A 22,204-nucleotide genomic window follows, 5' to 3' on the forward strand; every position below is an offset into this window, starting at 1 on the left:
CTTAAAATTATGCCCTCTCATATTAACCATTTCTGCCAAGGAAAAGCTAATTCTGACTCCACACAGCCGGGTTTCCCTGGATCCCATCCCTTAACTTTCTGAATGGGTTGCCATGGGGAACCTTATCAAACGCATTACTAAAATTCATATAGACTGCATCCTCCGCTGTACTTTCTTCAATTTGTTTTGTAATTTCCTTGAAAAGTTCACAGGTTCATGTGTGAAGACTTTCTCTTCCCTGACTTCTGCACTGACTATCCCTAATCAGGCTGTTGTGGCATGGCAGCATAGCATTCAGTGCAGTACTTTACAGCGCCAGCTGTAAATCAGTCTAAAGCTGTTTGTAAGGAGTATGTATGTTCTCCCCATGACTGCATGGGTTTCCTCGGGGTGCTCTGGTTTCCTCCCATAGTCCAAAGACATATGGGTTAAGGTTAGTAATTTGTGGGCATGCTATCTAGTGCAGCAAACTTGGTGACACTTGCAGTCTGCCACAAATACATCCCCAATTTATGTTGGTTGAAGATGCAAATGCCGCAATTCATTATGTTTCAATGTACATGTGACAAATAAAGCTAATCTTGTGTTTCTCCAAATGCTCATAATCCTGTCTCTAGGAATCCTCTCCAATACTTTGCCCACTACTGATGTAAGACTGACTCACTGGTCTATAATTCCCTGTTACTTTTTGTTGAACAAAGGAACATTTGTAGTAGTAGATTTTTAAAAAATTTATTTCTATTTTACTGAGGTTTGTATGTATTATTTTTTCCAATTTGTTCTTCTGTCTAGTTGAAGATTGGGCAATCATGAATAGGGTATTGAAGATAAAAGTTTGTATTGTGGAACTGCAGGACCAAAGTTCCTCCTTGCTCACATAAGCACCTTAACTGCTGGAGCTTATTTTCTGGATTTTGCTATTGAAGTTCTGAGGCTGGCTGCTTGTTGTTATATGCTTGAGTTGATTTTTAATTTCTGACCACACCAAACCCAACCCAACCAAGTTTCCACTACTTTCTCATTTTACCTATACCCATACACACAGCAGGGAAAACCACCTTGATACTGCCTTCCACAGGTACATCTATGATTCATATGTGCATCAGCAAGCTTTGTTGCAATATAATTCTTTTGCTACGTTGTTTGGCTTTCTGTCCCAGTACTTGAATATTGTATAATCCTGCTCCTATCACCTTGTTTTTCAGTATTGACAACATCCCAAACCAGCTGTTCATAAATCTCACTGATTTGTTGTATTTGGACCTGAGTGAAAATAAGTTGGAGAGTTTGCCTCCTCAGATGAGACGCTTGGTTCATCTTCAAACACTGATATTGAATAACAACCCACTCATGCACGCACAAATGCGGTAAGGGGTAACCAAAAGCAAATTGCTCTGTTTAATGTTATGCCATAAATTAAGAATAACAGAAGATGATGAATTATTTAGATGAATGAATGCTGTAGTAAAAGGGAAAATCCTTTCAGAAATTGTCAAATACTGTGATTATTGTCCTTCTGGGTGATGAGCCATCCTTGTGTCAATGCATGACCCTCGTGAAGTGCACAGAACCATGGGGTATTCAGATACAGATAAAGTTCAAGAGTTAATTTTCCCCTATTCTACTGCTCCCTGAGGCCTTTTGGCACACACCAATGAAGTAGGAACAGGACCATTCTATCAAACAACATTCTTGTGTCACCATTCACAATAGTTATAACTGCCAACACAATGGTAATTGGTGATAAATCCTGACACTGGATCAAGTGACAATCTTATGTGCTTCACATGGGTATGATTCTGATGCACCTTTACAGAGATGATAGTTTTGAACTATGACCATTTACTATACAGCCGAGCAGTTATCTATAGTGCATGTCGATTTTGTGTGGTAACCTGTGGAACTGAGGAGTCTTGACTGAATTCTAGCAGGGTGTATAATTCACTATACTAATCTTTTGTAGGCAGCTTCCTGCAATGTCAGCTCTACAAACATTGCATCTCAGAAATACACAACGGACACAAAGTAACTTGCCCACCAGCTTAGAGAGCCTGTCTGGTTTGTTAGGTAAGTTTAACTTTTTTAGTGAAATTAAACTGCTTCTTCACATTTTAGTCAACCTGTTCCTTTAAAAGACTGTTCCTGTCCTACATGTTTTTACTTGCAAATCTGGCATTATGCGTGCCTTCCACTTTGAAATTTTATAAAGCCCAATGTTTTGGTGGCCATCTGGTAGTTTGGCTTTATGTACTTGTAGGCTTCCCTATTTCTGCTCATTGGTGCTTTGTGCTACACCAGGATTTCATATTGCACTAAGCTATTGTTCCATAATTCTATCTCTTGGCCTGATATTGCTGACCTTCGTCCTCATCCTGGGTGGGAATGTGCCAGAATTTTACAGTGTGCAATTGTTCAGTTACTCATTTGTAGTATTTGGTTATGTCAGTATTGATCTGTGACTGTGTCTATCTCAATTGCTTTGTGCAAGTCCTGTTGAATGTGGCTGGCAACCATCCCTTTCCCTCTTTGTTCTGACCCCTGTCTCTATGATTCTCCCTCAAGAAGAGATGAGTACAGGCAGCTCCTGTATACAGGAGGATTGTATTCCTAAAAAGTCTGTATCATGACACTGCACTCTCAGCACACGTGTCAAGAGACAAGTTGAAAGATATTGTTTATATACCGTTTCCCCCACAAATTCAGTGAGGGAATTTATTCTGTATCTCAGATTTTTGGTATTGATTTGTGAATTCTGGCCAATTTCCTTTGCATGCCATTAACACAGGTATCACCCACAGCTATCATATATTTTATTTTTTCCTGTCATGATGTGGAATCGATGTGCTGTTTTTAATTAGTGCTGGGCTGTAAGAGAGCCCCAGAAGTAAAATTGAAACAACCAGGAATGCCCTGGATTTATCCTCCTGATAGATACAGAGAATAATGTCACCCAAGGGCACTGGTGGTGGTGGTAGTATCATTTGGCACTGCTGAAATGTTGCTACTGGAACTGGGGTGCATAGGATCATCCTCTGGTACAGAATTGCCTCCATAAACCAAACAAGATATTTTAGAAATGGTGCCTGGCTCATTCTTCCCAATATTAACTGATGTCCAGGTAGAGGGTGATAAAGTACTTCTGAGATTCATTTTAAGGTTTTTTCAAATTATAAGTGCCTGCCAATCAAGTTAACATGTAGTTTCTGCTTATTTGAGCAGGATCAAACAAACATAACTTTTCAAATCTTAAAAATGTTGTCATTTATTTCCCAGATGTTGACTTGTCTTGTAATGACCTTAGCCGTGTACCTGAATGCTTATATACCCTCTCATCTCTGCGGCGGCTGAACCTCAGTACAAATCAGATCTCTGAGCTCTCGCTCTGCATTGATCAGTGGACGCAACTGGACACACTGAATCTCTCCCGGAACCAACTCACTTCACTTCCTGTATGATGGTTAAGTTGTTTTAAAGATGGGCCTTGCCTGTTCTGACAATCAGCATGAAAGATGATGTCAGTTATTGCTCTGGATGCTTATTTTTATGGTTCTGTTCTTGCTTTATTAATCTGCAGTTTCATTTGAGAATGTTTACAAATTAAGTGGTGTTGGCTATTGTAACAGAGTTTTGTCTAATTTATTTTAAATCATGATTGTACATTGTCTGGAACAAACATCTGCCATGGACACAGCTTGTGTTGCATCTGGGTCAATCTAGTGAGTGTTTCATGAAAATCAAACATTAAAGGTTGAAATTTTATTTTGTCCCCTGTGGAATGAAAGGAAAGATGAAAGTTAATGTAATGCAATTGTCTTGTTTTTAAGCTTTCTGCCCATAAGTAGCAGCCTTCATTTGGGAAATGTGCTAGCATTGTATTTGAACTTGAACAAGCTGGAGTTTGATGGAATCCCATCAGATATTGAGAAAATATCAAGCCCAGAAGAATGCATAGCATCCATTAATAATTTTGAACTGATCCCACATTATTTGTACAGGCATAAGCTGTATTCATCTTGTAATTAGCAGCAATTTGGAAAGCTAGGGAAATTTGGTTCTAAAATTAATGTTGTCACCTTTTATACTTGGTTACTGATAGTGTGTTGTATCAATATCCAGTAGTGAGGACTGAAATACTGCAGTTGTCCAGAATTTCCCCCTTGTGGTGGCTAGGAGCTTGGTGCCATCATAGAATCCATGTAATTAGTGATTTTCCTTTCACTGAAATTAACATGCACATCCTTTCTAAATTGTGGAACCCACACGCTTTCATCACTATGTATAAACACATTTCACGAGGAAATCTGCAGATGCTGGAGATTCAAGCAGCACACAGAAAATGCTGGTGAATGCAGCAGGCCAGGCAGCATCTATAGGAAGAGGCACAGTGGACGTTTTGGGCCGAGACTCTTCGTCAGAACATCAGCTGTACCTCTTCCTATAGATACTGCCTGACCTGCTGTGTTTGCCAGCATTTTTTGTGTGTGTTGTATAAACCTATCACTTGTTTTGTGTATCAAGTCAAAGGTAATTTGTTAGTATGGATTTGGTAATCTGAGGCATCACCATCTCCTTTTTCTATCCCTTGTAATAACAAAACATTCCTTTTGCTGTTTCGATTGAAGTGCAGAAAAGAACTAATGGAAATAAATATGATTGCTTATAAACACTAGCACAAATGAGTTTAGTTGCACCTGTGTGCTAGAGTGAACTGAATGTGATCGATCCAAAGCAACCGATTATTTATAATGAAAGTGACAAGCAGTGAATAAACTTCAGATACATAAAATGTTCAACTAAAATTCTGGATGTATTTTTCCCTTTCAGTCAGCCATCTGTAAGTTAACTAAGCTAAAGAAGTTGTACTTGAATTCAAACAAGCTGGATTTTGATGGCATCCCGTCAGGCATTGGGAAACTAGCAAACCTAGAGGAATTCATGGCTGCCAATAATAACCTTGAGCTGATCCCAGAGAGTTTGTGCAGGTATGTGCTGTGTTGATTCTTCAAGTTCTGCTTTGAGTTTAAAGTTCTCATATGGCAGTATTCAGAATTAATTAATCCCTATAGTCTTCAATCCGTAGTTCTATTTGGGACGATAACATCTCTGATGCTTCAGTATTTATTAGCTGCTTTTTTGTTTAAGCTGAGATATTGAATGTGAATTAGTAATATATAGGACTAAACAGCCAAACTTTATCCTTTGGAGGTGGGTGATGATCAGTGGTGACAACCTCCATCACTTACTTTCATCATTTAAATCCAATGCCTTCTACCCACCACTTTTACCTGGAGCTGTCACAATTTATTTTAGTCTTCGTCCTCTACCCAGTTTGCCTGGGATTATATGCCAGTGTAGATCTGACACTGACTTAAGAGTTTCCTATCTTTCAGAGAAAAAAAATAACCATTGGAAGAGTTTGTTTTGAAGTGAAAGTGTTAACATAAATTTTTGTTTGCAGATGTGGAAAACTAAAAAAGCTAGTTCTTAATAAAAATCGGCTGGTCACGTTGCCTGAAGCTATCCATTTCCTTGGAGATCTACAGGTAGGATAATTCCAACACAACTATAAATAAAATTCTTGTAGAATACCATGTTGCAATAGTCAGCAAGAAGAGGCTTATTTACATGTGGTGGTACACATTTTCCTGAATTTTGGAATTCTGTTTTCAGAACATTGTGCGGATATATAAAATTAGGTTCTCTATTCCAACAGTACAGGTTTAGTGGGTAGTTTTTTTTCAGCAAAACTGGTGTGGGCTTACAGCATGTTGCAGCTGGACTCTGAGGAGTCAGCTGGAGTATAGTCTGGAAAACCCCAGCACAAAATGAACATTTTGAAAAACTATTTGAATAGATTTACCAAATATTCATAATTGTTTAAAATAACTTGATAGTAATAACTGGAGAAGATGGCAATATTTGTAAAGAGAAATTACACCATTTAAAATCACCAAAGAAAACGAAAGCTTTGTTAACGTTTCCTTGCTGTGACTTCTATTTCATATTTCTAATATTGTATAACTTAACCCTTTATTATAACAAATTATTTGATCTTATTATAATTAAAATTAATATTTATTTATTTTTAGGTTCTGGATGTTCGTGAGAATCCTAACTTGATAATGCCTCCTAAGCCAGTGGATCAGTCAGCAGAGTTCTACAATATCGATTTCTCCTTGCAGAATCAGCTTAGATTGGCTGGTGCTTCAGCAGCTACTGTGGCAGCAGCTAGTGGAGGTACAGATAATAGAGACATAATGTTTTTCCAGACCCAATCAGTTCCCCTCACCACTCTGCTCCGTCTAGCGGAATTAGTCCTTACTCTTAATAATTTCTCCTTTGGCTCCTCCCACTTCCTCCAAACTAAAGGTGTAGGGCACCCGTATGGGTCCTAGCTATGCCTGCCTGTTTGTTGGCTTTGTGGAACAATCTATGTTCCAAACCTATTCTGGTATCTGTCCCCCACTTTTCCTTCGCTACATCGACTGCATTGGCGCTGCTTCCTGCATGCATGCTGAGCTCGTTGACTTTATTAACTTTGCCTCCAACTTTCACCCTGCCGTCAAGTTTACCTGGTCCATTTCTGACACCTCCCTCCCCTTTCTAGATCTTTCTGTGTCTATCTCTGGAGACAGCTTATCCACTGATGTCTACTATAAGCCTACTGACTCTCACAGCTATCTGGACTATTCCTCTTCTCACCCTGTCTCTTGCAAAAATGCCATCCCCTTCTTGCAATTCCTCCGTCTCCGCCGCATCTGCTCTCAGGATGAGGCTTTTCATTTCAGGACAAGGGAGATGTTCTCCTTTTTTAAAGGAAGGGGCTTCCCTTCCTCCACCATCAACTCTGCTGTCGAACGCATCTCCCCCATTTCACGCACATCTGCTCTCACTCCATCCTCCCGCCACCCCACTAGGAATAGGGTTCCCCTGGTCCTCACCTACCACCCCACTAGCCTCCGGGCTGTTATTCTCCGTAACATCCGCCACCTCCAAAGGGATCCCACCACTAAGCACATCTTTCCCTCCCCCCCCTCTCTCTGCATTCCGCAGGGATCGCTCCCTACGCGACTCCCTTGTCCATTCGTCCCCCCCATCCCTCCCCACTGGTCTCCCTCCTGGCACTTATCCTTGTAAGCGGAACAAGTGCTACACATGCCCTTACACTTCCTCCCTTACCACCATTCAGGGCCCCAGACAGTCCTTCCAGGTGAGGCGACACTTCACCTGTGAGTCGGCTGGGGTGATATACTGCGTCCGGTGCTCCCGATGTGGCCTTCTATATATTGGCGAGACCCGACGCAGACTGGGAGGTTGTTTTGCTGAACACCTACGCTCTGTCCACCAGAGAAAGCAGGATCTCCCAGTGGCCACACATTTTAATTCCACATCCCATTCCCATTCTGACATGTCTATCCACGGTCTCCTCTACTGTCAAGATGAAGCCACACTCAGGTTGGAGGAACAACACCTTATATTCCTTCTGGGTAGCCTCCAACCTGATGGCATGAACATTGACTTCTCTAACTTCCGCTAAGGCCCCACCTCCCCCTTGTACCTCATCCATTATTTATTTATATACATAGATTCTTTCTCTCTCTCTTCTTCTCCCTCTGTCCCTCTGACTATACCCCTTCCCCCTTTTCCTTCTCCCTGGGCCTCCTGTCCCATGATCCTCTCATATCCCTTTTGCCAATCACCTGTCCAGCTCTTGGCTCCATCCCTCCCCCTCCTGTCTTCTCCTATCATTTTGGATCTCCCCCTCCCCCTCCCACTTTCAAATCTCTTACTAACTCTTCCTTCAGTTAGTCCTGACGAAGGGTCTCAGCCTGAAACGTCGACTGTACCTCTTCCTAGAGATTCTGCCTGGCCTGCAGCGTTCACCAGCAACTTTGATGTGTGTTGCGAGACATAATGTTTGTTCATTTTGTACAGTGTTTTTATCATCCTAGTACCAAATGCTGAAATATCTAGCTCCAAAAGATTATTAATTTTTATCTTAAGTCAGCTGTGGTGACATTGCTTAGTGAATTACAAAACAACTCTGTTTATGTATGTTTAGCAATAATGTATAACAGGGTGGAGATGTGGAGAAAGTTGACGTCCAGACGGTATGTTGTGGGAAGTAAGTTGTCTCAGACCAGTGAAAGAAGTGGTCTGTGGGGGGAAAAAAAACATCATGCAACAGGGAAGAGGCCAGGATCACAACTAACAGGAAGGCAGTTCAATCACAATGAGGTTAGAATGTGGCCATTTTAACTCCTGCGTACAGTCTTGTCTTCCAATAAAATTAATTGTGTCTACCCATGTTCCAACTCAGACCTTGGACCAACTCAGACTCTCTGATTGTTGTAATGACTTCCTTAAGGGTGAGTAGGAAGGAAAAATATTTATAAAATCATTTTCTTGTGTAATTTCCCAGAAACATTCTTTGTTTTGCTGATAGACTGTCAGATATGCCTAACAGGCCAGATATACAGAAGAGCAAAAACTGAGCCAAAGTCCTAGATGGACTACTGTCAGAAATGTCCACTGCTGAAACAGATAGCAAGGGGAAAAAAGACACAACAAAATTTGGGAGTTCAATACTGAGTCCAAAAGGTGCAAATGTACCCAAAGATGAAATTTTGTTCCTGAAGTTTGTGTTGGGTCTCATTGTAAGTGCTTCTGGGCCTTGAAAGCTTTTCAGTACATGCTGGCATTAATTGTATGCATGTTCAACGTACATACTTTGGAATAATTCGGTACTGGAACCTAAATAGAGAATAAACAAACATTCGTCACAAACCTTATCATTTTCCCTTCGGACACCAGGAGTCACTGCTCGAGATCCAATCGCTCGGAAGATGCGCCTCCGGAGGAGGAAAGACTCCAGCCAGGATGACCAGGCCAAACAAGTACTGAAAGGAATGAGTGATGTAGCACAGGAAAAGAACAAAAAATTAGAGGTAACTAGTTGAAAAATGATTCTATATGAAAACATGGAACAGAATAAATGTGGTAATCTGTTAATATATGACTCCTTTCCAATAATAAATTTAATTTGCAAATGCATGAACAGTATAGGGAGGTGGACATTGTGATCACTTGGCAGGTTTCTATATGTTCTTTTTAAAATACATATTGTCAGCACAGATTAAAACAACAAAAATAACAGACTTGTTTCAAAACATCTGTGAGGACAGGAGAAAATTAAAAGAGCCTTCTGTTATGATCAATGTGGGGAGTAGGCTATGTGCTACAATGCTGAGTGGCAAAGAATCAGGTTAAATCTACAACTGCTGTTTTACCTAATCTTGTGTACACATTTATGGCATATCCTGCTGACCAAAGCAAACTTTAGGTCTATCCCACCTCCGAGGTTCCTTTTCAGACCTTCAGGCCCTGCGCTTCCCCTACCCCAGTAACAGAGCACAAGTCAACTCCCTCGTCTGAACTAGGAACCTGCATGATTCTAGACAGCTAAGCAATAAAGCGTTATCAGTTAATATCTGAACGACTACCAAACTCAATTGTAGAAATGCAAATAAAGAATGGATGTGCCACAAGAAAAATCAACACATTCAAAGGCAGCCACAAAGTGGGGAAAAAGAAATGTAGCATTTTGATGCAGTAATGGGCATCAGTGCTGAACGCTCAAACAAATCTACTTCTTGCAGTATCTTTTCACATCTGAAAGATTTTGCATGTTAATCAGGTTGACCAATTCCAAGGTTTACTTCCCTCAGTTACCACATTTCAGCTGTCAACATATCACTCTGGTTTCTTCTTTCAGGCTATGGGTAACCCTTGGTAATTTCTGAAGTAAGTACATGTACGGCACAGCATTGTGGGCCAAAGGGCCTGTATTGTGCTGTAGGTTTTCTATGTTTTAATGTAATATTATGGAATGGAGCTCCACACCAGAATAGACCCATGAATCAGCTGGCCTACAGAAGTAGTACTGAGAAACTAGTCATTATCAGTTTGTCATCATTTAAAAGGGAATGTGGGATTCTCATGTTGTACCAGGCAATGTACATTTTTATTTAGCATGTGTTTTGCATTGTCATAGTTGGATCATAGAGAAGGTCAGAGACTGATCATTGTCTATACTCAATAAGAAGAAAAAATAATCCTAAATCTTAAGAAAACTAAAATGAATTGTGGATCCCTCAGAACATTGATGGTAATAGAACTTTTATTTTGCTCTGCACTCACACAGTTTGTTATAAATGATAAACTGCCCATATACAGCATATTTTTAAAAATGCTTCATTACAATTTACCTCTTCCCTTGCAGGAGGTGGGCGAAGTCAAGCACACAGACCTGAAGACAAGGCGATGGGATCTTGGTCTTGAGAAACCTCCACTTGATTATTCAGAGTTCTTCACTGAGGATATTGGTCAGATCCCAGGGGTCATGGTTTGGCACATAGAGAATTTTATTCCTTCTCAGATTGATGAGGCTTTTCACGGCAAGTTCTATGAAGCAGACTGTTATATTATCCTGAAGGTAACCATCACAGGAAAAAATAGAATAAAATGTTTGACTGGCAGAATTCATGTATAATGCTTAAATAGATACCATGGTAAAGTGAACAATCAAGAAATGTATTATTTTATGCCCTATTGTTATTCACGAGCTCTCCAATCAGATGAATACCTTTGGTGCAATTTAGGCTTTCTACTATTTAATTTAGTCCACAAAAATGGGCAGTACAGGCTGTCTCTGGTCAACAGATGGATACCATTTTCACAGATGTCCAAAACTGTTTTTGGCTGTAGTCAGAAAATATTGAAATATCACTTGATACTGTAACCAAACCTCTGCAACCTTATAATAAACAGCATCAAAAGCACATGAAATGGATAAGAAAGAAATAATTATTAAAAGTAGAGGGAAAGGGGAAATTAGTTTTTGTACGAATTAATGTATGTAATTAATGAGTTTTGAATTTGATGAGGTTCATATAGACAAATGTCTGTTCAAAGGGCATTCTTAACCTAGGGATGGGCTGTATCCATATATAAACCTATGTCTCCCAGCTGCATAATGGTATGATATAAGGGTATTATCAATCTTCTACCGTAATGCAGTGCATTGGGTATTATAATCAGCTAAGTTGGAAGGATGGAAATGCCATACTAGTAATCCCATTTATTTATAGATAGATAGACAGTTATAAAATACAGTGAGAGACCAATCTAACATAATTGGAAAAAGATTGTCCTGAATACAAAGTACAGAATCTAATAGTTCTTCCTAGAATAATTTAAACTGATCAGCATCAAGCATATAATTCCACATTTCATAGTCCCAACAATCTGTAAGTATGACTGACAGGATTTCTACTTGTATTTGACTATAAAATGAAAGCATTTTCTTTGTAGAAGAAATTTGTATCAGTGAGATGGTAATAAAAATTTTAGTCTTTTGAGTAGATAACCAATGAATAGACATCCCATGACTTGGTTTATTCTGATTATTTGACTGCAACAAAACCTACTTGGAATAGAATAATTAGAGGCCTTGTCATTTCAAACCATTTGAACTAGCCTCTAAATTCATAATTTTTTTTGTGAGAGACTTGTGCTTTGCTGGCAAGGCCAATATATTGCCCATCCTTGAGTTTATGAATTTCTGCAGCCCTTTGTGGTGAAGGTACTCCCACAGTGCTGTTGTATAGGGAGGTCCAGGCTTCACAGCCCAGTGATGAAGAAGCAGCAGTGTTGAGCTGATCAGATTCTCATGATGTCATCATTAATAGCGGTTTGACTTCCATTAACAGCTATCTGTAAAGGTTTTACTTCATAAAGATAATCCTTAAATATAACTTTCATGTAGATTCTGCTTTAACTTATTTATGAAGATCAATTCAGTTTGAGATGCACCTGACAAACAGAATTGTTCTTTACTGTGCTACTTTTTAAAATATTTTACTGGACTGGACTTAAATCATTCAAGGCCACAGTGATTTGTATGAGTGATTTTTTTTCTACTCCCCCTCCCCCCCCCTCAGTTTTATCCCAGCCTTCTAGCCCTTACCATTACTGAAATTGCTAATCTGTCTTAATGTACAATGCCACAGATACCAGGGTGTTCAGGACCTCCGTGTTGTAAAACAATGACTGTTAATATGCTATTTTACATTAAGAGTAGTACTGACGCTTGATCTTGTTTGTATTTGATATCAGACAACTGACATCTGTAGGGGGAAGAAATTTGTAATTCTTCCTTTCCCCCTGCTCCTGCTTACTCCACAATTCCTAGCTTTTGGTTTAGGCTAAGAATACTAGACTGTTTTACTTTCTTATTGCTGTTTGGCTTAAAGTTAATGTGTACACTCACACACTCTATTCCATAGAATCCGTTCTGAAAAGCTTCACAGTCATCACCTCATTAATTATAGCACCATCGATGATTATTGTGCTTGTTTAACTTTAGCTATCTTTATAATCTTTATAATCTGACTTTTAAAATAATCAATCATAGATACTACGGTCTATAGAAGTCAGGTTAAACCACTGCATTTCTGAAAAGCCTTTATGTATTAACTTTTCCTGTACCTTCCCCTTCAATCTACCATTGATAATCTTGAAGTAGAATAAAATTTAAGCAGAATAATGATCCTTGAGTTGTTGCAATTTTGGTGAAGTAGATTTATTTTTGATTACTGTAGTTTTTGGAAGCAATCATATTTTCTGTAGTATTTCAAAGGTTTTTAAAAATATTTGTCAATATTTTGCAGACTATACTGGATGAGAACGGTGCTCTCAGCTGGCAAATTTTCTACTGGATTGGACAGGAAGCTTCAATGGATAAAAAAGCATGTGCTGCCATCCATGCAGTCAATCTCCGTAATTTTCTTGGGGCACAGTGCAGGACAATTCGTGAGGAAATGGGCGATGAGAGTGAAGAATTTACTGCGGTCTGTATATGGTTGTGTATCAATGTGACTGCACTTAAAAATCAGTACTCTTAGTTCTTTGGAATCAGTATTTGAGAGCAATTTACATTATCAATTGCATCAAGTCATTTTTACTTCATCCCAGTATCATCATGTTCATCAAGGGAGAATGCTGACTCAGGTTGGAAGTAATGGACTGGAGCTATTGGCAGTATTACTCTTCACCAAAATAAGCAGCTGTATAATCAAAAATGGCTAAGGAGATCTCCTGATTTTAACAAGATTTCCATGAATGGGTACATAAACTAGAAAATAAGAAATTTCATTCTTTATTTAGTTTAATAGTGATTTGCAGATTGGGATTAGACCCAGGGCTCATTAGACATAGATCTTGATGTGATATGAATCAACTTGTCTGTGTCTTGGGAAACTTCTCATGTGCTGACTCTTTTCTGTGGAATGTCTCAGAATTATAGTCTAAATAAATAATTCCAGGAAAAACAATCCAATCCAACTTGTCAAATGATGCAGTTAACAGAGGTCACAAATGATTCTAAATGGTTCATACCCAACAGCATACATTGGCTATTAAAGATTCACCCCACCCCACGGAAGTTTTCATGTTTTATTGTTTTACAACATTGAATCATAGTGGATTTCATTTGGCTTTTTTGACTCTGATCAACAGAAAAGACTTTCATGTCAAAATGAAAACATTTCTACAAATTGGTCTAAATTTATTATACTTATTAAACACAAAATAATTGATTGCATAATTACTCGCCCCCTTAAAGTCAGTATATAGCAGAATACAGTCTTGAGTCTCTATCAGCTTTGCACATCTGGACAATGCAATTCTTCCCTATTCCTATCAGAATCAGGTTTATTATCACCAGCATGTGTTGTGAAATTTGTTAACTTAGCAGCAGTTCAATGCAATACATAATATAGAAGAAAAATAAATTGTAAATCGATTAAAAGTATATTGAATAGATTAAAAATCATGCTAAAAGAGAAATAATATTTTTAAAAAGTGAGGTAGTGTTCACTAGTTCAACATCCATTTTGGAATCAGATGGCAGAGGGGAAGAAGCTGTTCCTGAATCACTGAGTGTGTGCCTTCAGGCTTCTATACCTCCTACCTGATGGTAACAGTGAGAAAAGGGTATGCCCTGGGTGCTGGGGGTCCTTAATAATGGACGCTGCCTTTTTGAGACACCGCTCCTTGAATATGTCCTGGGTGCTTTGTAGGCTAGTACCCAAGATGGAGCCAACTACATTTACGTCCCTCTGCAGCTTCTTTTGATACTTTGCAGTAGCACCCCCCCCCCACCAATATCAAACAGCGATGTAGCCTGTCAGAATGCCATCCATAGTACATTTATAGAAATTTGAGTGTTTTTGTTGACATACAAAATCTCTTCAAACCCCCAGTGAAGTATAGTTGCTGGTTTGCCTTTATAGATGCATCCATATGTTGGGACCAGGTTAGGTCCTCAGATCTTGACACCTAGAAACTTGAAGCTGCTCACTCTCTCCACTCCTGATCCCTCTGAGGTTTGGTATGTGCTTCCTCGTCTTATCCTTCCTGAAGTCCACAATCAGCTCTTTTGTCTTACTGACATTGAGTGCAAGGTTATTGCTTCTGTACAAAACTGCTCAAGCTCTGTCAGATTGCATGGGGATTGTGAGTAAACAGCCCTTTAAGTCCAGCCACAAATTCTCAATTGGACTGTGGTCTGGACTGTCCAGGACTTGGCCACTCCAGGACATTAACTTTTTTTTTTTGTTTTTAAGCCATTCCTGTGTAGCTTTGGCTTTATATTTGGGGTGATTGTCTTGCTGGAAAACAAATCTTCTCCCAGGTTGCAGTTCTCTTGCAGACTGCATCAGATTTTCCTCCAGGATTTCCCTGTAATCATTTCACCCTGTACCTTCACAATCTGCCCAGGGCCTGCTTTAGTGAAGCATCCTCACGGCATGATGCAGCCACCACCATGCTTCACGGTAGGGATGGTGGGTTTTTGATGATGTGCAATGTTTGGCGTGTGCCAAACATAGGGTTTAGTCTGGTGGCCAAAAAGCTCAATTTTGGTTTAATCAGACCATAGAATCTTCTCTCAGCTGACTTCAGAGTCTCCCACATGCCTTCTAACAAACTATAAGCAGGATTTCATGTAAGTGTTTTTCAACAGTGGCTTTCTCTTTGACACTCTCCCATAAAGCTGTTGACTGGTGAAGTACCTGAGCAACAGTTGTTGTATGCGCAGTCTCTCCCATCTCTGCCTGTGAAGCTTACAACTCTTCCAGAGTCTTGTTGGTTTCCCTCACTTGTCCCCTTCTTGTACAGTCACTCAGTTTTTGAGGATGGCCTGCTCTAGGCTGATTTAGAGCTGTGCCATATTTTTTTCCCCTTTTTCTCGATTGACTTAACTGTACTCCAAGGGATATTCAGTGACTTGAAATTTACTTGTATCCATCTCCTGTCTTGTACTTTTCACGGAGTTGCTTGGAGTGTTCTTTTCCCTTCATGGTGTGGTTTTGCCAGGATACTGACTCACCAGTAGTTGGACCTTCTAGATACAGGTGTCTTTTTACTACAATCAATTGAAACACCTTGACTCCCCCACAGATATCTCCATTTAGCTAATTATGTGACTTCTGAAACCAATTGGCTTGCACCAGTGTTGATTTGGAGTGTCATATTAAAGGGTGGGGTGTGTATAGTTATGCAATCAATTATTGTGTTTTGTATTTGTAATCAATTTGTATCACTCTGTAGAGATCTGTTTTCACTTTGACACAAAGGAGTCTTTTTCTGTTGATCAGTGTCAAAAAAGCCAAATTAAATCCACTGTGATTCAATGTTGTAAAACAATAAAACACGAAAACTTCCAAGGGGGGTGGATTCTTTTCATAGGCACTGTATATTTGATCTTTAACCACACTTTGTTAAATTGAAGACCAATCTTATTTAAGAAAAAGCTCAGTAATAAAGCACCTTTTATGACTTCAATGTACATATTACATTGGTTTCACCCAAATAGTTAATTTTAAAAGGCTGTGACAATGGATGTGACAGCATATCATACAAAAACAAAAGTCTGAAGACGAATTTGCCCAGCATTCCATAGAAACTTCCCTGTTCTTCAAAGTAATTTTTTTTTCTGCAACCACCCAAGGGTGCACACAGTATGCTCTAAACAATTAGCAAGATCCAGTGGGGCACTTGAGTTTCTATCCTCCAGATGGGTCTGGAACCTATGTCCAATGAGCCAGGCACGAATGATATTGCTGAATTTAGACTGTCATTAATTTGATTCCATTCAAATGTTCAGAGCACTAAACTAGTTTATATTAAACTTTTGGTATTACGGATATATTGTATAATTACACTACAAGCTTGTTGAAAAGAGGGGGCAAGGAAGTAGAAGAATTAAGATTAAGTAGCCTGACATACTTTATTGGATAAATGCTGAAGTCCTCCAGGAAACTGGTGATGGGCGTAAGTCGTATTGAGCCAGGTTGGCTTGACATCTGTCTGAATTTCACCTCGCAGTTGTAGCCACAATTGCATAGCCTGAACTGACCATATGCTGAACTTCCTTCCATTGCATGGAGTCATGTGACCAGCCCTTGTGGAGGCTGATGGTGCATCTTCCTTTCACAGTTGACATGGAAACCAGGAGATGCTGCTTGCGCAAGGCTTTGTACCAACTCCTAACTTTAAGTTGGTACAAGGGTGACAAATGTCACCAAGGTTTCTACTACAATCATTTGGTGGAGATGTAGATGTAGAGATTTTAAAACTTTTTTTACAAAAAAAATTGCCTACAATACCTCTCGTTGGTACATTTTAAAATATGTACTTTACCAATTAAGCTGATTTTGTCTCCGGCTGTCAACTCACTTATGCAACTTAATATAATTACATATGCAAATTGAAACCTTGTAAATCAATAGTCTCGTGATTAGCTGACAAAATAAAGATTTTCTGCTGCCATTAGTTGCAGATCGGTAGAAGTGAAGAAGGTCAACTTTTTCCAATCAGGCTGATTTTTGTATTCTTTCCTGATTATGTTTGTTCTTGCTTAGATCTTAATTTCATATTGCCCATCATTGACTGTAAATGGAAATACTAATAGTAGACCATTATGACTTTGAACCTGCTTTTCAGGGTTTAGTGAAGAATTGCTTTTTTTTATAATTTTGGTCCCAGGAGCAGCCCATAATAAAAACGTTATAAGCAATTGCAATTCATAGCAATTAGCTTGTGGTGTAATTAATCAGTTTTAAATTAAAACTCCTGTTGGGATTGATAAGATCACCAAATGTGGCACCTTTTTCCTTGTAAACAGGTGCTGATAATGTACCCAATAATGAACATTGCTTTCAATTGTGTAAAAATCATATCTAATGAATTCAACCTTTTTAACTATGATTTTTAAAATACTTGTAGATATTTGATAACCTCGCCTACATTGAAGGAGGAACAGCAAGTGGCTTCTACACAGTAGAAGAAACACAGTATATCACCAGGTAAAGAACAGGAGAATGGTTTTCTGAAGGAAGATAGGAATGGAAAGAGTGTAAGGGTGGATCACACTTTAACAACAATTTTATTACATGTATATAGTTATACAGCACGAAGACAGGCCACTTGACCCACTATATTTATGTCAACTACTGTGCACCCATCCATTTTACTCCCATTCCTAGCACTTGGCCTGTAGCCTTCAATACCTTGTCATTTCAAGTGCACGTTTAAATATTGTAAGCAACATTGCTCCTTAGCAGTCTTTGGTTATAAAGGATTCCTCTCAGATCCCCTTTGCATTTCTTCCACCTCAAATCTCTGTCCTCTAGTTTTTAATTCACCTCTAATTAGAGGAAAAGATCCATCCTTAATGTTTTGAATTCACTACAGCACTTCCATTGTCCTGATAATTAGTACTTAGTTTTCACCCAGCTTGCAGAAATCTATATCTATTAACCAAAATTTGGAAATATCACAGTATGTTCAGTACATTTGTTTTAATTTAGTGGTTCTCTACATTGAACATGGGACAAGAGTTGAAACCAAATGTCTTGAAGAGAAATGTTTAGAAAGTGTGGAAAGATTCATCCAGGATGTCTACTAGTATTAACTCCAACTTCATTTTAAAATTGTACATTGTTTAAATTAGGGGGAATAAAAGATTTGCATTTATGGGACATCTTTCATGGTCTCAGGTCACCTAAGAATCTTTCATAGCTAATAAAATATTTTGAAGTGTAGTCACTGATGTAAGAAAAGTAGCTGTGAATTGATTTTCATATGACCCATTTGGATGTAAATAAATTGTCAGCATGAAATGATGAGATTGCACTAAAAGCTTTTTTAAAGGAATTTTCTACCATTATTCTCAGTAACTATAATGTCTAAATTAAGTTTTCTAAATTTTAACCCTACTATAATCAACTGAATTTTGTCGAATAATAACTTCCTGATTAACATCGAAAGATCTTTCTCCCAAAAGCCTAACCTAATTTGGTATTTTGCCCATTGTAGTAACTTTATTAGCTCAAGACTGAACACTGGATTTGAGTATTACAATTTACTGACTCACTCATCTTTTGGCTTGTGTAAAATACTTGTCTTTCCTCCTCCCTCTCCCCCCCCCCCCACAGGTTATATCGATGCCATGGTAAAAAGAATATAAAATTGGAATCTGTTCCACTTAAAGCCTCAAGTTTGGATCCTCGGTAAGTTATTGAAGCACTTTCAGCAGGAGTTATTTTAACTTTTTTTGTACTTTATTTGATAAAATGGGTAAATTCACTTGTGGTGTTCTTAATTCATCATGTCAGATTACCCCCAACTGCAGGTTTGCTTTGTTTTCAAGTTGAAAACGGTAACCAACTCTTAGGGCTGCAAACCACAAAATCTAGGTTTGCAGATGACACAGAACTTGGTAATCTTGTGAACTACAAAGAGGAAAGTGATAAGTAGCAGCCAGTACAGTCTGGTGGAATGGGCAGACAAGTAGTGGATAAAGTTGAACGTGGAGAAATGTGCAACTATGCATTTGGTAGGAAACATGAGGAAAGACAACAGAATGAGGGATCAAGTTTCAAAATTAATACAAGGAGTAGAGAGACCTGGTGGTTATGTTCACATCACTGAAAGTAGCAAAGTAGGTCAAGAAAGCATTAGGTAGATTTTGAGCTTTATCAATTGAGGCATAGACCATTTAAACATGCTAACATTTATAAGACGTTGATACAGTCTCAGCTGGAGTATTGTGTTCAGTTCCGATCATCTCATTGTTGGAAGCACAGTAAACTTTCATGCCAAATAGTGAAGGTATTTGAGGGTCCAAAAAAGATTTGAGTAGCTTCCTGAGTTGAGATATTACAGTTACAAGGATAGATTAGAGAGGAGTGGGATGTTTCATATGTAGAAAAGTTAAGTATTCAAGTCAGGCTGTCATATTGCAGCTGTATAAAACTCGAGTTAGACCATATTTGGAGTATTGTGTGCATTTCGAGTTACTGCGTTACAGGAAGGATGTGGTGGCTGGCCAGATGTTGCAGAAGTGGATAATCAGGATGTTGCTTGGATTAAAAAGAAAAGTTGGAGAAACTTCTCTGAAACATTGGAAGTTGAGGGGTGACCTGATAAAGGTATATAAAACTGAAACACGGTAGATATTCAGAATCTTTTTCCTGAGTTGGAAATGTTAAATACTAGAGTGAGGGGGGGGGAAAGTTTGAAGGAGATTTACAAGGCAATTAATTTTTTTTGGCAAAGACAACACATCATTCTACACAACTTCTGCCATCTCCAATGGGACCCTACCACCAAACACATCTTTACCCCCCACCCCTTCTCCCTGCTTTCCACAGGGTTTGCTGTCTCCATGATTCCCTTGTCCATTCATCCCTCCTCACTAATCTCCGTCCTGGCATTTATCCCTACAGTGACCAAAGTGCTACACCTGCCCATTCACCTCCTCCCTCATTCAGGGTCCCAAACAATCCTTCCAGGTAAGGCAACGCTTCACTTGCAGATCTGCTGGGGTCATCTTGTTATGTTTAGTGCTCCTGATGCGGCCGCCTCTAAATTGGTGAGACCCGTCATAAGTTGGGGGACTGCTTCATTGAGCACCTTTGCTCCATCCACCAAAAGCAGAACTTCCCAGTGGCTAGACATTTTAATTCAAACTCCCAATCCTGTTCTGATATGTCGGTCCATGGACTCCTCTTGTGCCACAATGAGGCCACCCTCGGTGGAGGAGCAACATCGTGTATTCCATCTGGGTATCCTCCAACCTGATGGCATAAATATCAATTTCTCCTTCTGTTTAAAGAGAAAACAAATTCTCTTCTTCTCTGCCCCCCTCCAACTCTTCCCTCTTCTCACCTGCCTATCACCTCCTCCTGGGTTCTTTCCCCCCGACCCTTCCCTTTCCCCTATGGCCCACTCTCCTCTCCTGTTAGATTACTTTCTCTCCAGCCCTTTGCTTTACCAACTCACCTGGCTTCACCTATCACCTCTAGCTATCCTTCTTCCCCTCCCTCCACCTTATTCTGCCCACTTCCCCCTTCCTTTCCAGTCCAGAAGGAGGGTCTCTGGCCAGAACATCAACTGTTTGTTCATTTCCATAGATGTTGTCTGACCTGCTGAAGTTCCCCAGTATTTCGCATGTGTTGCTTTGGATGTCCAGCATCTGCTGAATTTTGTGTTTTATAATGAGTGCCTGGGATATGCTACCAAGGAAAGAGGTGGAAGCAGGTGGATAGCAATGTTTAAGAAGCACTTAAACAGGAACATGCAAGAAATGGAGGAATATGGATTATGTGCAGGGAATGGAATTAGTTTAAGTTGGTATTGTTGTCAGGATGGATAAAATGGGTCAGAGTCTGTTCCTGTGGGGGGGGGGGGGGCGGGGGATTGGAACTTTGTTGCTTTAGTAGAGTCAGCATGGAATCAATGGCCCAAATGATCACTTCCTATGCTGTTACCATCCTAGCTGTCGTCATTGCTAATGGTTTTCAAGGCTTACGTATGAAGGATAATTAGCCGGAACAGTTAGCCCTGAACTTCTATATTTGGCCAGTAGAGAGCATTCTAATATGCTGCATCACAACATGGTATGGCCACGGCTCTGCAGCGGTCAGGAAGGGTTTACAGCAGGTAGTTAAAACCGCCCGATGCATTACCGGCACCAGTCTGCCTGCCATCAAAGACACACAGTGCCTATTAAAACTACCTCCCCCCCCCCCCCCGTAAGTTTTCATGTCTTATTGTTTTAATATGGCACTGTATGTCTTTGGATACAACAGTGGATTTAATATGGCTTTTTTTTTGACACTGATCAATAGAAAAAGACTTGTATCAAAGTGAAGACAAATCTCTACAAAGTGATCTAGATTAATTACAAATCTAAAACACAGTCGATTGCATAATTACTCACCCTCTTTAAGTCAGTATTTAGTAGATGCACCTTTGGCAGCAATTACAGCCTTGAATCTGTATAGATAGGTATTTATCAGCTTCGCACATCTGGACACTACAATTTTTCCCCATTCTTCTTTACAAAACTGTTCAATCTCTGTCAGATTGCATGGGGGTCGTGAGTGAACAACCCTTTAAGTCCAGCCATAAATTCTCAATTGGATTCAGGTCTAGACTCTGACTTAGCCATTTTGATGTTTTTAAGCCATTCCTGTGCAGCTTTGGCTTTATGCTTGGGGTCATTGTCTTGCTGGAAAACAAATTTTCTCCCAAGTCACAGTTCTCTTGCAGACTGCATCAAGTTTTCCTCCAGTATTTTGCTGCATTAATTTTACCCTCTACCTTCACAAGCCTTCCCCACAGCATGATGCAGCCACCACTATGCTTCACAATAATTATGGTGTGTTTTTGATGATGTGCAGTGTTTGGGTTGCGCTAAACATAGTGTATGGTTTGATGGCCAAAAAGCTCAGTTTTGTTTTTATCAGACCATAGAACCTTCAAGCTGACTTCAGAGTCTCCCACATACCTTCTGGCAAACTCAGGCCAAGATTTCATGTGATTTTTTTTTTCCAAACAGTGGCTTTTTCTTCGCCACTCTCTCATCTCAGCAACTGAAGCTTCTAACTCCTCCAGAATTGTTATAGGTCTCTTGGTAGACCCCTTCTTGCATGGTCACTTAGTTTTTGATACAGCCTGCTCTTGGCAGATTTAGAGCTGTACCATATTCTCTCCATTTCTTGATGGTTGACTTAACTGTATTCAGTGACTTGGACATTTTCTTGTATCCATCTCCTGACTCCTTAGAGGGCCA

General features: G+C 39.5%; 1 protein-coding gene across 1 annotated transcript in view; it reads left to right on the forward strand.

The window, feature by feature from the left end:
* flii (FLII actin remodeling protein) overlaps positions 1–22,204 on the forward strand; it is a 61,072-nt gene that overhangs the window by 8,971 nt on the left and 29,897 nt on the right. The window contains exons 6-16 of the mRNA XM_072268534.1: positions 1,206–1,367; positions 1,964–2,067; positions 3,274–3,449; positions 4,825–4,982; positions 5,459–5,543; positions 6,090–6,237; positions 8,815–8,948; positions 10,283–10,495; positions 12,732–12,911; positions 17,350–17,429; positions 18,561–18,635. Coding sequence (XP_072124635.1) covers positions 1,206–1,367; positions 1,964–2,067; positions 3,274–3,449; positions 4,825–4,982; positions 5,459–5,543; positions 6,090–6,237; positions 8,815–8,948; positions 10,283–10,495; positions 12,732–12,911; positions 17,350–17,429; positions 18,561–18,635 — 1,515 coding nt within the window. The remainder of the gene's footprint in view (positions 1–1,205; positions 1,368–1,963; positions 2,068–3,273; positions 3,450–4,824; positions 4,983–5,458; positions 5,544–6,089; positions 6,238–8,814; positions 8,949–10,282; positions 10,496–12,731; positions 12,912–17,349; positions 17,430–18,560; positions 18,636–22,204) is intronic.

The sequence above is a fragment of the Mobula birostris genome, chromosome 9 (genome assembly GCF_030028105.1).
Source record: "Mobula birostris isolate sMobBir1 chromosome 9, sMobBir1.hap1, whole genome shotgun sequence".
NCBI lineage: Eukaryota > Metazoa > Chordata > Chondrichthyes > Myliobatiformes > Myliobatidae > Mobula > Mobula birostris.